Genomic DNA, 12,500 nt, shown 5'->3' on the forward strand with positions numbered 1-12,500 from the left:
TCCCTAGAAGTGACGCGCATCAAAAAGCAGATCAAGCCTTCAGAGATGCCGATGGAATTCCAGCCTCCGCCGGAATACCAGCTGACCAGAGAGGAATTGGGTCAGTTGATGGAGCAAACCTCTGCAGCTGGTGAGCTGGGCTGCAGGTTGCTAGTCCAGCTCTTCCCAGAGCTCTTCACAGCTAAAGAATGCGCGCACGGCTGCCGAGCTTGCGGCATCGTCAGCAGACCCGTGCTGGATTCTTTGCACATTCAACTCGTACGCAACTACGTGGAGTCCTGCTACCCACTGGTCAAGAACGGGAACGCTTGGCAGAACGAGTGCCTGCCTCAGATAAATGACTTTTTTAACCATTTCTGGGCTCAGAAGGATATGGAGAGCGGGCAGGTTTGTGGGAAGCGGACCGCTTTTGATGTGGACCAAAACCACGGCTGCCTTTTCATCAACGAAGACGGACAAGACGAGAGACTTTCCCTGGATTCTGGAGAAAACCCCACCATCAACGATAGCCACTTCAGCCACGTCAAATCAGATCTGGGGTTTGATAGCCAAGAAAGCGGAGAGAATCCCGATGACATCACGTCGGCCGAGGAGTTCGTCGTATTCCTTTTGAACAGACTCTTTCCCGAAGTGTTTGAAGAGGGGAGGATTCCCGAGGGTCACCGGACCGTCGGGGAGCTGATAGTCAATTCGGATAGACTGGAGATTATCCGCAAATATATGGAGGCAAATTTTCCAGAAATGCCCGAAGACACATGGCTGCAGTTGTGTGTGCAGCGAATGGAGGAAGCACTTGAGAATGTTTCTTCCAATGGTGGTGATCAGGAAAACCTCTCGGAGGAGATCTATAATCCCATCTCTCTTCCTGACGATGTCTCAATTGTGAAGATCAGCGATTTTTCCGACTATGATAAGTGTAATCGGAGATCGAAAAGGTTGTTGCTGGAACCTGTTGACTTTAACAAAATGGACGTTCCTCATCCAGACTTTGAAGTTCCACAAGAGTACCTACTCACGAAGGAGCAGCTGAGGAGCATCTACAATAGCAGCTTGTCCATCGGGAACTTTGCCTCCCGTCTCTTGGTCCTCATGTTTCCCGAACTGTTCACGCAAGATAACACCCGCAAGCACTATAACTGCAGCGGATCGCTGGGAAAAAAGCAGCTGGATCCCGTCCGGATCAATCTCATCCGCCATTACGTTCAACTGCTCTACCCTCGAGCCAAAAACGACCGAGTCTGGACCCTTGAGTTTGTAGGGAAGCTGGATGAAAGATGTAGGCGCAGAGACACAGAGCAGCGTCGCTCCTACCAGCAACAGCGGAAAATCTACACCTCGGATCAAGATCTCGACCTCGGGGACTTTGTGTGCGCAAGCCAAATCCCCTCGGATCGTCCTAAAGACGACTTGGAAGTGCCCTCGCTGCCACCTGAAAAAAGTAGCAAAGATTTTTGTAAGATTCCTCTGGAAGATCTTAAGATTTCCGCCCCAGACTTCCCAGTGCCTTCGTCGTACTTGCTCACGGACTCTGAGGTCAGAGAGATCGTTCAGCAGAGCCTGTCGGTCGGGAATTTCGCCGCCAGACTTCTCGTCCGTCTCTTTCCTGAACTCTTTACGCATGAGAATCTGAGGCTTCAGTACAATCACTCGGGTGCCTGCAACAAGAAACAGCTGGACCCCGTGCGACTTCGACTCATCCGCCATTACGTAGAGGCGGTGTATCCGGCAGAGAAGATGGAGGAAGTGTGGCACTACGAGTGCGTTCCCAGCATCGACGAGCGCTGCAGGCGCCCCAATCGCAAGAAGTGTGACATCCTGAAAAAGGCCAAGAGATCCAACAGCACCCTGACGTGTTCCTAACGTGTACTGACAAAAACGTAACTTTTGCACAAGACCACGAGCACAAGCTGTAAAGAAGATGCTGGAGCGTAGAACCTTGTTTGAGACGTAGCTACAACGTTAACAGTGAAGCTAATTAATACTGACGTGATCAACAGATTAGTAATAATATTAAAATGCCAAGCTATCGGGTTTCTAACTTTTAGCAGATAAGCTATCGTAGCCGTAGAGAAGCGGAAAGAATTTAATCTTTAGTTACGAGTCACTTTAGTAAAGGCAGAGAGATATGAATATATATATATATTGTTTTTAATTCATTCTAACGTTGCAGCCCCGGTGTTTTTTCTAACTTTATGTCCTAGCTGCAGTGAATACTAAAATATAGAAGCAGATCGATAACTATTTTTAAATAAAAGTTCGTGTTTCATCAGAAACAGATCTGGTTTGTTCACATACACGAGAAATCGGACGGAAAGTCAGTCGCCGATGTGAAACATTTGGACCCTAGGCTTTCCCATGATGCTTTGTGGTAAAGCAGCCAATCAGTGACTAGATACACAAGATAATGTGGAAACTACAAACTCTCCAGAGCTCACATGCCCCGCCCTTCTCCCTCATTGGTGCAGAGCTGCACTCGGTATTCACTAAATTCCAGGGGTTTCGTTACCGCGACATAAAGTGGGCGTGGTTTCTGGAGGTCTTGGAAAACGTTAAAAAAAAAAAATCATACCTACGATGGATAATGAAGGACAAAACAGTCATACAGCTAGATTTTATATATTATACCTATTATGCTTTATTACCTTTACAACAAATAAACAACCAAAAACTACGGTTAGGGTTCGATTATCAAATAGGCCACGCCTACCCGATGACGCAATATCTGTTACGCTGTTCTGAAATCCCTGGAAATAAGTGCATCCCAGTTGCACTGCATGAATTTGCATATTGGAACCTGATTGGCTCGGGTCATTTATGACACGATAACACACTCATTTTTCAGTAGGAACACTAAAGGGACTGTTTGTATCTCACTGGTGAATTCAGCAAGTTTCATCAAAAAAAATAACCGACCGCTGTACGTTATCGCGAGGTCTAGCAATGTTAGGATATCTTCCTCAAATCCAGTGCCATGTTATTTTAAACCAAACAGGGACCATTTAGAATTTGCATAAAATTTACATATAATTTTTATATTAATGAACAAGTTACAATAGTGCTGTTCCTTTTTGCTAAATTGTAAATATTTCATATTTAATGTAACACACACACACACACGGAGCGTCGTTTGCTTGATTTCAGGTGAGTGCCTTTAGAACTCAGGCATTACGGAATTATTAATTATTACATAATTAACACGTGATGGCGGTCGTTCTCAAGGACAGCTATGGAAGGGACATGTTGGACATGAATGTGATTTCATTGTACATGACAAAGCCCAGGCTCTTATGATGAAGTGAAAATTTAATAGTCGTATCTGCAATATTTGAAAGCACACGGACAGATAAGCCTCCGAGTCTGAGCCATAAATAATCCTGTACGGTTCCTCAGGAGTGAAATCACAACAACGTTGGGAAAATGTCCATTAAATTCTTTTTACATCCTCAGTGTTAAAGTTCGTTCTCGCGCTCATCGACGCCGTTTATTCTCTAAACGCATCTTGTTTGGGAAGCTGGAGATGTTTCCAGGTTCTCAGCAGGACTTTCAGCTTCTCTCCGTTGTTTGTTTCCCCCACGATCTTCTTCAGGACGACTCTCTTCAGCGTCACCGCGTCTTTCTCTTTGTCTTCTTCGACGATCAGGTCCAGCGTGTCTCCTACTTTCACCTGCAGGTGGAGACAAACGTTAAAGAAAGGTTTGCTCTTCTTCGGGCTGCGCTGTACATCGTTTACTAAACACATGAGATAATCACCACACTTTAATCCGTTTACTCTGATTAGCTTCGACTTTTACTCATGCCTCTAGGTGGGGGTGCCAATACTTTATGAAAAACATCAGCTATATTCCAAAACGTTCTAAAATGGAAATTAAGACCATACACGAGCCTTATTACTCATCTGTTGTGGTTTTTTGTATTTGTGCATATTTATTCATGCAAATGAGGTAATGTCCAATTAAATGGTATAAATCTGAATATTTAATGAAATGTTAAAATCTGCTCTTTGATGAGCAAAAAATAAAAAATGTACGTCAGTGTGGAGAGAAAACCAGACAGAAAAAGTGTGTGTGTGTGTGCTGAGGTGTAGACACTGATCATCTCACAGTCTTGCTCTTCTTTATCAGCTTCTCTCCATTCAGTCTCAGCTTGTGGTCGTAAAAAGCGTCCTCGATTTTACTGCCAACAAAAAGAGGGCGGAGTCAAGCAGCTGTTCTTAAGTGTAATGTTGTATATCTAATGATTTAATGATCTGATATCAGATTGGAGAACATTTAGGAGATGAATGTGTGTGTACGTGTGTGTACTTTGTCTGCCTTGACTTTGTTTTTGTCTGTGTGTGTGTATACTGTATGTGTATACTGTATGTGTGTGTGTCTGTGTGTATATTGTATACTGTATATGTTTGTTTGTGTGTGTGTGTGTGTGTGTGTGTGTAGTGAAGTGACATACGGCTAAGTACTGTGACCCATACTCAGAATTCGTTCTCTGCATTTAACCCATCCGAAGTGCACACACACAGCAGTGAACACACACACACCCGGAGCAGTGGGCAGCCATTTATGCTGCGGCGACTGGGGAGCAGTTGGGGGGGATTCGGTGCCTTGCTCAAGGGCACCTCAATCGTGGCCGGCCTGAGACTCGAACCCACAACCTTCGGGTTAGGAGTCAGACTCTCTAACCATTAGGCCACGACTGCCCCCATGTGTGCCCCGTGTGTATGTGTCTGTGTGTGTCTGTGTGTGTGTGTATACTGTATGTGTATACTGTATGTGTATACTGTGTGTGTGTATCTGTGTGTGTGTTTGTGTATGTGTATACTGTGTGTCTGTGTGTGTGTATACTGTGTGTGTGTGTCTGTGTACATGTCTGTGTCTGTCTGTGTACAGTGTGTGTGCGGTGCTCCTCACTGCCTGGCAATGTCGAGTCCCGTCTTCATGACGAGGTCGAAGCGTAAGGACTGAACGGCTTTCTGCTGATCTTTAAAGTCTTTCGGTAAACTGGGATCCTCCTGCAGCTCGTCCTCGTAATCACTGGCCTCCGGGTCCTCTTCCTCTTCATCCTCTTCCTCCTGAGCATTTCCTGTCTGGCCCTTTTTCCTCTTGTAGCCTTTACAGCGTGTTTGTTGGTACGGTGAGCTGCGTGCGGCGTCTCTGTGCTTCAGGAGTGCGGCCGAGCGCTGAACCAGAGGAGCGTTGGAGCCCCACAGCTGACGGGCGTGAAGCGCTCGGGGGCCGCACAGAGAAACACTCACGGCGTTCCACACACACGGAACCTGCACACAGCCCAGTTTGCCCAGCTGTCGCAGGGTCAGAGCCTGGACTGAGAATAAACTCTGCATCTCTCGTCACCTACGTCCTGTTCAGCACCAGATGGAGGAAAAGAACGTTTAAGGAACAATTTCTACTTTTAGTTTTTTCACATTAAAAAAAAAAAAGGAAAACTTTCACATTTTAGTTGAATTACAGTAAAACTCTCATTTTGTCTTTATTCATTAACAGTGTCGTTAAAGTTCACACGTGAAAAAGTTGTTTATAACAACACAATAATGACAACACACTTTATAACTGACAAATAAGTGTAACGTTCTAAACACCCCGTTAAACTTCACACACACACTCACACTGTCACACACACACACTCTCTCACACACACACTCTGTCATACACACTTAGTCTCACACACTCTCTCACACAGTCACACTCTCCCTGTCACACACACATTCTCTCTCTCTCTCTCTCTCTCTCTCACACACACACACACTCTCTCTCTCTGTCACAGTCACACTCTCTCTGTCACACACACACTCTCTCTCTCTCTCTCTCTCTCTCTCTCTCTCTCTCTCACACACACACACACACACACACACGCACACACTTAGTCTCACACACTCTCTCTCTGTCACAGTCACACTCTCTCTGTCACAGTCACACTCTCTCTGTCACACACACTCTCTCTCTCTCTCTCACACTCACAAGTCCGTGAATTAAACACGGATTAATTTAAGTCACACATATAAAACACAGAAGTGAATTAAACACTTGATATTAAAGCCTCACGTGTCTTCACGTGTCTTCACGTGTCTTTACGTGTCTGAACCCTAAACTACGGTATCCTTGTAAACATCGAGAGCAGGAAGTGTTTGTTACTCAGACGCCAGCGCTCACAGCAGAGCAAGAGTGTAGGAGCTGGACTGTGTGATAATGTCGCCCCCTGCGGCCGGAGGCTGGAACTACAGCTCCGGAAATATTACACACACAGCTAAGAAATTCTACACAATTTCTAAGGTTTATCAGCAAAAGCATCAAACTTAATAAATGTAACAGCTTAAATAGTTACATTAGCTAATTTATTCACCATGTACAATACAAAATGACAGGAAAACAGCAGTGTAAAAACAAAATAAACAAAATAATGCTAAATAAAATTATTATAGACCTTTTTATAGATTTTAGAAATGTTTGTATCGCATTGAAGAGAGTGAAGTATTAGAATAAATTCTGTAATAACAATATATAGCAATGTATAACAATGTAAAGAAAAAAACACTTATCTACTCTCTCCATCCATCCATCCATCCGTCTGTCTGTCTGTCTGTCTGTCTCTCTCTCTCTCTCTCTCTCTCTCTCTCTCTCTCTCTCTCTCTCTCTCTCTCTCTCTTTGAAACGGTCTTGATACTCTCGCAAATATCCACCCTGTGTGCTGACTGGCTGTTGGGCTCCCAGGGGGCGGAGCCTGGGTCTTTAAGAGTACTGAGATCTTCAGTGGTTCAGTAGAGCAAACAGAGCTGTACAACGCACACTTGAGGAACCTGACACGTTCAGAACCATGACACAGTTTGTTCAATTATTGATGTGTTTCCTGACAGCACTGACGATGATGATGATGATGATGACGATGGAGGCCGAGGCGACGTTTGGGCCGTACAGATTCATCCAGGACAAACCTGCAGTGAGACACAGACCAGTGACCTACAGCAGACCTGCACATGGAAACAACATCAACTTTGGAGGTACGGACCACGACCACGTCTCTGAGAAACATGCATCATTATAAAGTTTTCTTTTTTAATGCGAAAGTCTAAAGGTTTTATTTTTCAATTATAACTGACATGAAACAGGACAGGGGTGTGCAAATTTTTGCACTGTTGTGTGTTGTTAAGTTCATTAGGGCTGATCATGTTCGTGCTTTATGAAAAGTGACTGCGTTGTCATCCTGAAAAAAGTCACTTTATTGAAAAAAAAATATATATATATATATTACTGTAGTGTCACTTCTAATCTCACATCAGACTGCATTTTACACAGATCCATAACCACTGAGAGAGTTTTGTCCAAAATGATATTTTCTGTCACTTTGTTTTAGTTATAATGTATTATTATTATTATTATTATTATTATTATTATTATTATTATATCTACGGTATATATATTCTATATATTCCATATTTATATATATATTCTTCACACATTTGTTTTTTCAGACTTATTTTTGTCACAGTTCTTCTAGTCAAAAAGACAAAGTCAGAATGTAGGAAAGTGATGAGTTTTTTTTTTCTTTTCTTTTTTCAGGCTGTAGTATTTTAACACTTGCAGAAACAATAGAACGACTTCACACTCGAGCTTTTAGCCATCAGCTGTAGCTCTGACTCTTTCTCTTGATCATGCCATCATGCTTGCCTTAATCCTCCATCCTTCCTCTCTCTCTCTCTCTCTCTCTCTCTCTCTCTCTCTCTCTCTCTCTCTCTCTCTCTCTCTCTCACCACACTAAGCTTATGCCATTAACCCCAGGTTTTACGGGAATTTCCATCATCGGCCTCCTTGGAAGTGGCCTGTGTTTCCTCACCAGCGCCCCGTGTTCCCCGTCCGGCCTCCAGCTGTGCCGGTGCTGCCTCCAAAGCTAGCGCTAACCAAGCCATGCATCACAGTGCCACCCACAGTGCCACCAGCAGTGCCTGCTCCACCTGTAAGCACTACTTCGGCCCCTCCTCCCACTTTACCCACCACCACACCCACCACGATGCCCTCCACACTGCCGCTCAGCACCCCGAGTGCCACCACGCCCCCTGCTGCTCCTCCCACTCATCCAGGTAGTCTCAGGGCGAGGTAGTCCTCCTGTTTTTCCCCTTTTTTCCTCCACAGAACATGCTGAGCTTCTTGAGATCCGTGATATCTTTCACGTACCCATCCTTACTCATCTCTCACTCTTTATCCCTCTACAGGTGGTGCCATGGATTTACAAAGGTTCTCAGTCATACGTTCAATGTCCTCAGCATACACTGTTCTCTTAGGAGCTTCGTCCAAATGTAGACGGAGGCTTGGTGAAACTCCTCAGATGAATGGAGAAGGTTCAGGATTATAAACATCCCAGGATGTCTCTGGGTCTTGGTATAATGAGCCACGTTAACTTCTCTTCATCTAAATCAGAAATCATAACTGGAAGAAACATTTGAAATTGTTCTTCAGTAGGCATTCAGTAACCTAATGTCTGGTGGTAAGAAGTCCAAACCAATGGACTTGTAGATTAAGATGCTTCACCAGTTACCTGAGGAATCAAAGATGCCTACCTTTTTGTGTCTACTGAAGGTTCTTCAGTTCATTGGAGAACCTTGATTAGAGAACCCCAAAGTCTAACCTACCTAAAAAGATTCTAGGCTAACTAGGTTTCTAGGTTTAACATGCCTCTCCTTTCATCTAAGGAGCTTCACCGGTTCTTTATATGAATATCAGAAGTGATGAAGCTTTCTAGCTGAGTGGAAAACCTTCTTGAGAAGGCAGTTTAAATGGAAGCAAAAACAGATCAAAAAAATGTCTTTTTTTATTATTTAGATATCTGGATGTTGCTGTTTGTCTGAGATCTTCATCAGCTCTTTAGAACATGACTTGACAGAAACATTTGCTGGATCTATTACGTTATGATCTTGATCTTTACCAGACTCCAGGTCAGAGGAACTGATCAGATGGTTACACTTCAACATCTTGTTGTTCTTCCTCTAATTTAGTGCATCTTCCCGATTATGACCCAACACTTTTTTCAGAATGTGTACCGCTTCAGTAGCTGTTGAGGAAATAGCACTGACTCAGAAACATCTAGTTCACTCACTGTTTCTCTTTGTGTCAGCTACACCAGCAGCTAAGCAAATGTCCTAAAGTTTTACCTTTTTCCTTGTACATATACATTTGAGGTTGTGGAACATCCCTAAAACATCTGATCACTCACATTCTAGCAGCGTTAAACACTCCTCCCTTCACCAGCCTCTCGTTTTCTCTCTCTCTCCAAGAAACCACAAAGAAAGTAATCTTCTGTGTCCTGAAGACAGATGACAGAGAACTTAAAGTTTTACCTCTGACACAGAGACTCCTTCCATACATGTCAACATAAATGTCTCCTCGTCATCTCCTTCTGACCAAGTTTTTCTGCATTGTGTTTATTGTAAACACCGACATTTCTTATAATCCTCAGCTCCGGCAGCGGTGTGCAAGAGCCGCCCCCTGGACCTGGTGTTCATCATCGACAGCTCTCGCAGCGTCCGTCCTGCCGAATTCGAGAAGGTCAAAGTGTTCCTCTCGGACATGGTGGATTCGCTGGATGTTGGAGTCGATGCCACACGTGTCGGACTGGTCAACTATGCCAGCACGGTCAACATCGAGTTCCTCCTGAAAACATATGCCAATAAAGCGGATCTCAAACGAGCTTTCTCTCGAGTCGAGCCGCTCTCCACCGGCACCATGACCGGCCTGGCCATCAAAACAGCGATGGAGCGCACTTTCACTGCTGAGTCTGGCACCCGTCCGGCCAATAAAAACATCCCGAAGGTGGCCATCATCGTGACAGACGGACGGCCGCAGGACAAAGTGGAGGAGGTGTCGGCTTCGGCGAGGGCTGCTGGGATCGAGATATATGCCGTCGGAGTGGACCGGGCCGACATGAAATCTCTGCAAGCTATGGCGAGCCAGCCGCTGGACGATCACGTGTTCTACGTGGAGACGTATGGTGTGATCGAGAAGCTTACGTCCAAGTTCAGGGAAACTCTCTGTGGTAAGATCAGTAAAATATAAAGCTTTGTTTTACCATAGCAAGGTAATACAAACAGCATTCATTTTAACCTAAATATAAAGATAAATATCTTGTCTTATTCTTTTCTCCTGTTCATAACACTCCACCTTCTTCCTTTAGCGGTCGCCACGATGGATAACTGCAATCACCTTTCTTGTTTTATCAACATCAATCGAGCAAGCAACATGTCGCTTAGTGTGTGGATTGTGAACATAGCCTGAAGCTATCTAGTTACACAGAAACGAAATGAAACACTAAACAAAGTGAGAATCAGATGTTTGATTCAGAAGCTAGGCTTCATACTGCATTAGCTTCGTTTTCTTTTTTAGATTAGCAAAGCAAGCTAGCTTTACTAGGTTTGTACACTCAACAGAGGCACCAAAGATCTCGGCTACTTCCTCCTTTCTCTCATTATTTATTCACACATTTAAAGTGACAGGGTGATAAACATAATAGCCTGTGACACGTACAAACACACGCACCACAAGATTGATCTGAGGAGTCAGTAGACTTGATCGTTTGGATTCGTTGATTCTGTTCATTTGTTTGTATTTTTCAACACTGTGTTCTGACGGCATGAACGATGTGTGTGTGTGTGTGTGTGTGTGTGTGTGTGTGTGTGTGTGTGTGTGTGTGTGTGTGTGTGTGTGTGTTTGCTAACTCTTCTGGTCATGGTTACTGTCTCTAGGTATCGATGCATGTGCCCTCGGACACGACTGCGAGCACGAATGTGTGAACAATTACAACTCTTACTACTGCAAGTGCAGAGACGGTCATGTGCTTAACCCAGACAAGAAAACATGCTCGCAAGCCAAGGGTTCGTCTGTGTATTTAAACCCCGCCTCCCGATTGTGCTGTTTATTTAACACATTCCTAAAATCTCGCTAACCACTTTACTAGTATTATTTTACACACAACACTCATTATGTAACGAAAAAATACTTGGCTAACTAACTAACAAGCTTACTTACAAGCAGCTAGTACATCATTACATGTTGCTGATAATTAAGGATGACTTAATGAAACTCAAACTTAACTGTGCAAAACTTACTTACTAGCAAAAGAGCGCTAGCTAGCCTGCCACCTGCTGACTGAACTTTTATTTCATTACCGCTGTATAAATGATGAAATGAGATTTTTTTGATTAAAAAAATTATTTGTTCTAAAAGTGTGTGTGTGTGTGTGTGTGTGTGTGTGTGTGTGTATTGATTGTTTGCTATCTAAATGTGACTTTCCAAGCAGGACTAATGTGTGTGGATCTCCTGTGTGTCTCTCGGTTCTCTCATAGAGGCTCGCAGTGATTTGGTGGAGGACGCATGCATGTGTGAAGCTCAGATCGCATTCCAGAAGAAAGTCCATCACAGTATTAAAGAGATAAACGGCAAACATATCCTTTCACATCACAGGCTTCGGTGTGTTTATTCACCATTTGGTTTCTGCATCCTAGCCATCAAAGGGTACAAACATTAGGGTAGAATTTAGCATCTTATACTGGATGTCTTTGTGTTCTAAGTCCTTGTATGTGATGTGTGTGATCCTTGACTGTTCACACTGGATGATCTCTCGAGAAGAGTCGATCAGTTCCAGCTGCGCTGAATCCACTCACACACACGACGCAGTTCTCCTTCGCTAACACATGGCGAGTCGCCGCTCTCCGGTCGCCGAGTCTCAAGGATCTGCTGCTTTGCTGCATTTATTTTTAAAAATGTATCCAAACTGAAGTAAGCCAGTACGATTTCTGACGACTGAAAGCCTATATAAAAAGTGTGTGTTGCTCTTTAGTGACTCGTTAATGCTTGTTCAGTCTTCTTTTATTTTGTAAAAATAAAAGATTTAGAGAACCTTATGAAGGTTTTGTTTTTATTTGGCTTTAGGAAAGATTTCATGTGTAAATCTAATGTATGTTGTTTCCTCTGTTTTCGATGCTTTGTACAGATTTTTATTAGATAAATAAAATGGCTTCTGAAACATGTTTATTACTGTTTCTCATTATACAGAGACTGATTTATATAACAAGCGTATCTTACATAGCAACACCCTAGAAACCAAATGCAACACACCACATAAAAACCTGGAGCATCAGAGAAACCACCTGGCAACACCATAACAACCACCTGTAACACCATAACAACCACCTGTAACACCACAGCAACCACCTGGCAACACCATAACAACCACCTGTAATACCATAACAACCACCTGTAATACCATAACAACCACCTGGCAACACCATAACAACCACATGTAATACCATAACAACCACATGTAATACCATAACAACCACATGTAATACCATAACAACCACCTGGCAACACCATAGCAACACTGCAGGATTTCTTAAGCTGCATTTAAATTAGGAAATTAACTTTACAAATTATTTTTAGCAAACTAAACACTGCAGGAAACCTACATGACAATAATTTATATTATTATTATTATTATTATTATTA

At 43.4% G+C, this 12,500-nt stretch overlaps 3 protein-coding genes across 8 annotated transcripts in view; 2 read left to right on the top strand and 1 right to left on the bottom strand.

Moving 5' to 3' along the window:
- bend3 (BEN domain containing 3) overlaps positions 1–2,273 on the top strand; it is a 4,207-nt gene extending 1,934 nt beyond the window's left edge. For all 5 annotated transcript variants that reach the window (XM_027168375.2, XM_027168383.2, XM_027168408.2 and 2 more), the window contains exon 4: positions 1–2,273. This exon is cut by the window's left edge and continues 357 nt beyond it. In XM_027168375.2, coding sequence (XP_027024176.2) covers positions 1–1,860 — 1,860 coding nt within the window. In that variant the 3' untranslated portion in view covers positions 1,861–2,273.
- Positions 2,274–3,283: 1,010 nt separating this feature from the next.
- On the bottom strand, positions 3,284–6,204 carry mtres1 (mitochondrial transcription rescue factor 1). 2 transcript variants are annotated; one of them, XM_027166495.2, is made up of 4 exons: positions 6,054–6,204; positions 4,905–5,352; positions 4,101–4,173; positions 3,284–3,664 (listed from the first exon to the last, which is right to left on the bottom strand). In XM_027166495.2, the coding sequence occupies exons 2-4, from the start codon at positions 5,333–5,335 to the stop codon at positions 3,482–3,484; spliced, it is 687 nt and encodes a 228-aa protein (XP_027022296.1). In that variant the 5' UTR covers positions 5,336–5,352; positions 6,054–6,204; the 3' UTR covers positions 3,284–3,481. The 2 variants fall into 2 exon arrangements, with proteins under 2 accessions (XP_027022296.1, XP_027022306.1); XM_027166505.2 differs by having other exon boundaries at positions 6,064–6,197.
- A 618-nt stretch (positions 6,205–6,822) lies between these two features.
- On the top strand, positions 6,823–11,896 carry matn3b (matrilin 3b). The gene is made up of 6 exons (XM_047812589.1): positions 6,823–7,006; positions 7,766–8,083; positions 9,457–10,032; positions 10,739–10,867; positions 11,339–11,437; positions 11,603–11,896. The coding sequence occupies exons 1-6, from the start codon at positions 6,823–6,825 to the stop codon at positions 11,644–11,646; spliced, it is 1,350 nt and encodes a 449-aa protein (XP_047668545.1). The 3' UTR covers positions 11,647–11,896.
- Positions 11,897–12,500: the final 604 nt, after the last annotated feature.

Source organism: Tachysurus fulvidraco, chromosome 4, assembly GCF_022655615.1.
Source record: "Tachysurus fulvidraco isolate hzauxx_2018 chromosome 4, HZAU_PFXX_2.0, whole genome shotgun sequence".
Taxonomy (NCBI): Eukaryota; Metazoa; Chordata; class Actinopteri; order Siluriformes; family Bagridae; genus Tachysurus; species Tachysurus fulvidraco.

Coding starts and splice junctions, on each gene's coding strand:
- matn3b (XM_047812589.1), top strand. CDS start 6,823: ATGACACAGTTTGTTCAATTATTGATGTGTTTCCTGACAGCACTGACG. Junction 8,084..9,456: donor TGCTCCTCCCACTCATCCAG/GTAGTCTCAGGG, acceptor TATAATCCTCAG/CTCCGGCAGCGGTGTGCAAG. Junction 10,033..10,738: donor GTTCAGGGAAACTCTCTGTG/GTAAGATCAGTA, acceptor TACTGTCTCTAG/GTATCGATGCATGTGCCCTC.
- mtres1 (XM_027166495.2), bottom strand. CDS start 5,335: ATGCAGAGTTTATTCTCAGTCCAGGCTCTGACCCTGCGACAGCTGGGC. Junction 4,174..4,904: donor GGACTCGACATTGCCAGGCA/GTGAGGAGCACC, acceptor TTTTGTTGGCAG/TAAAATCGAGGACGCTTTTT. Junction 3,665..4,100: donor TGATAAAGAAGAGCAAGACT/GTGAGATGATCA, acceptor CTCCACCTGCAG/GTGAAAGTAGGAGACACGCT.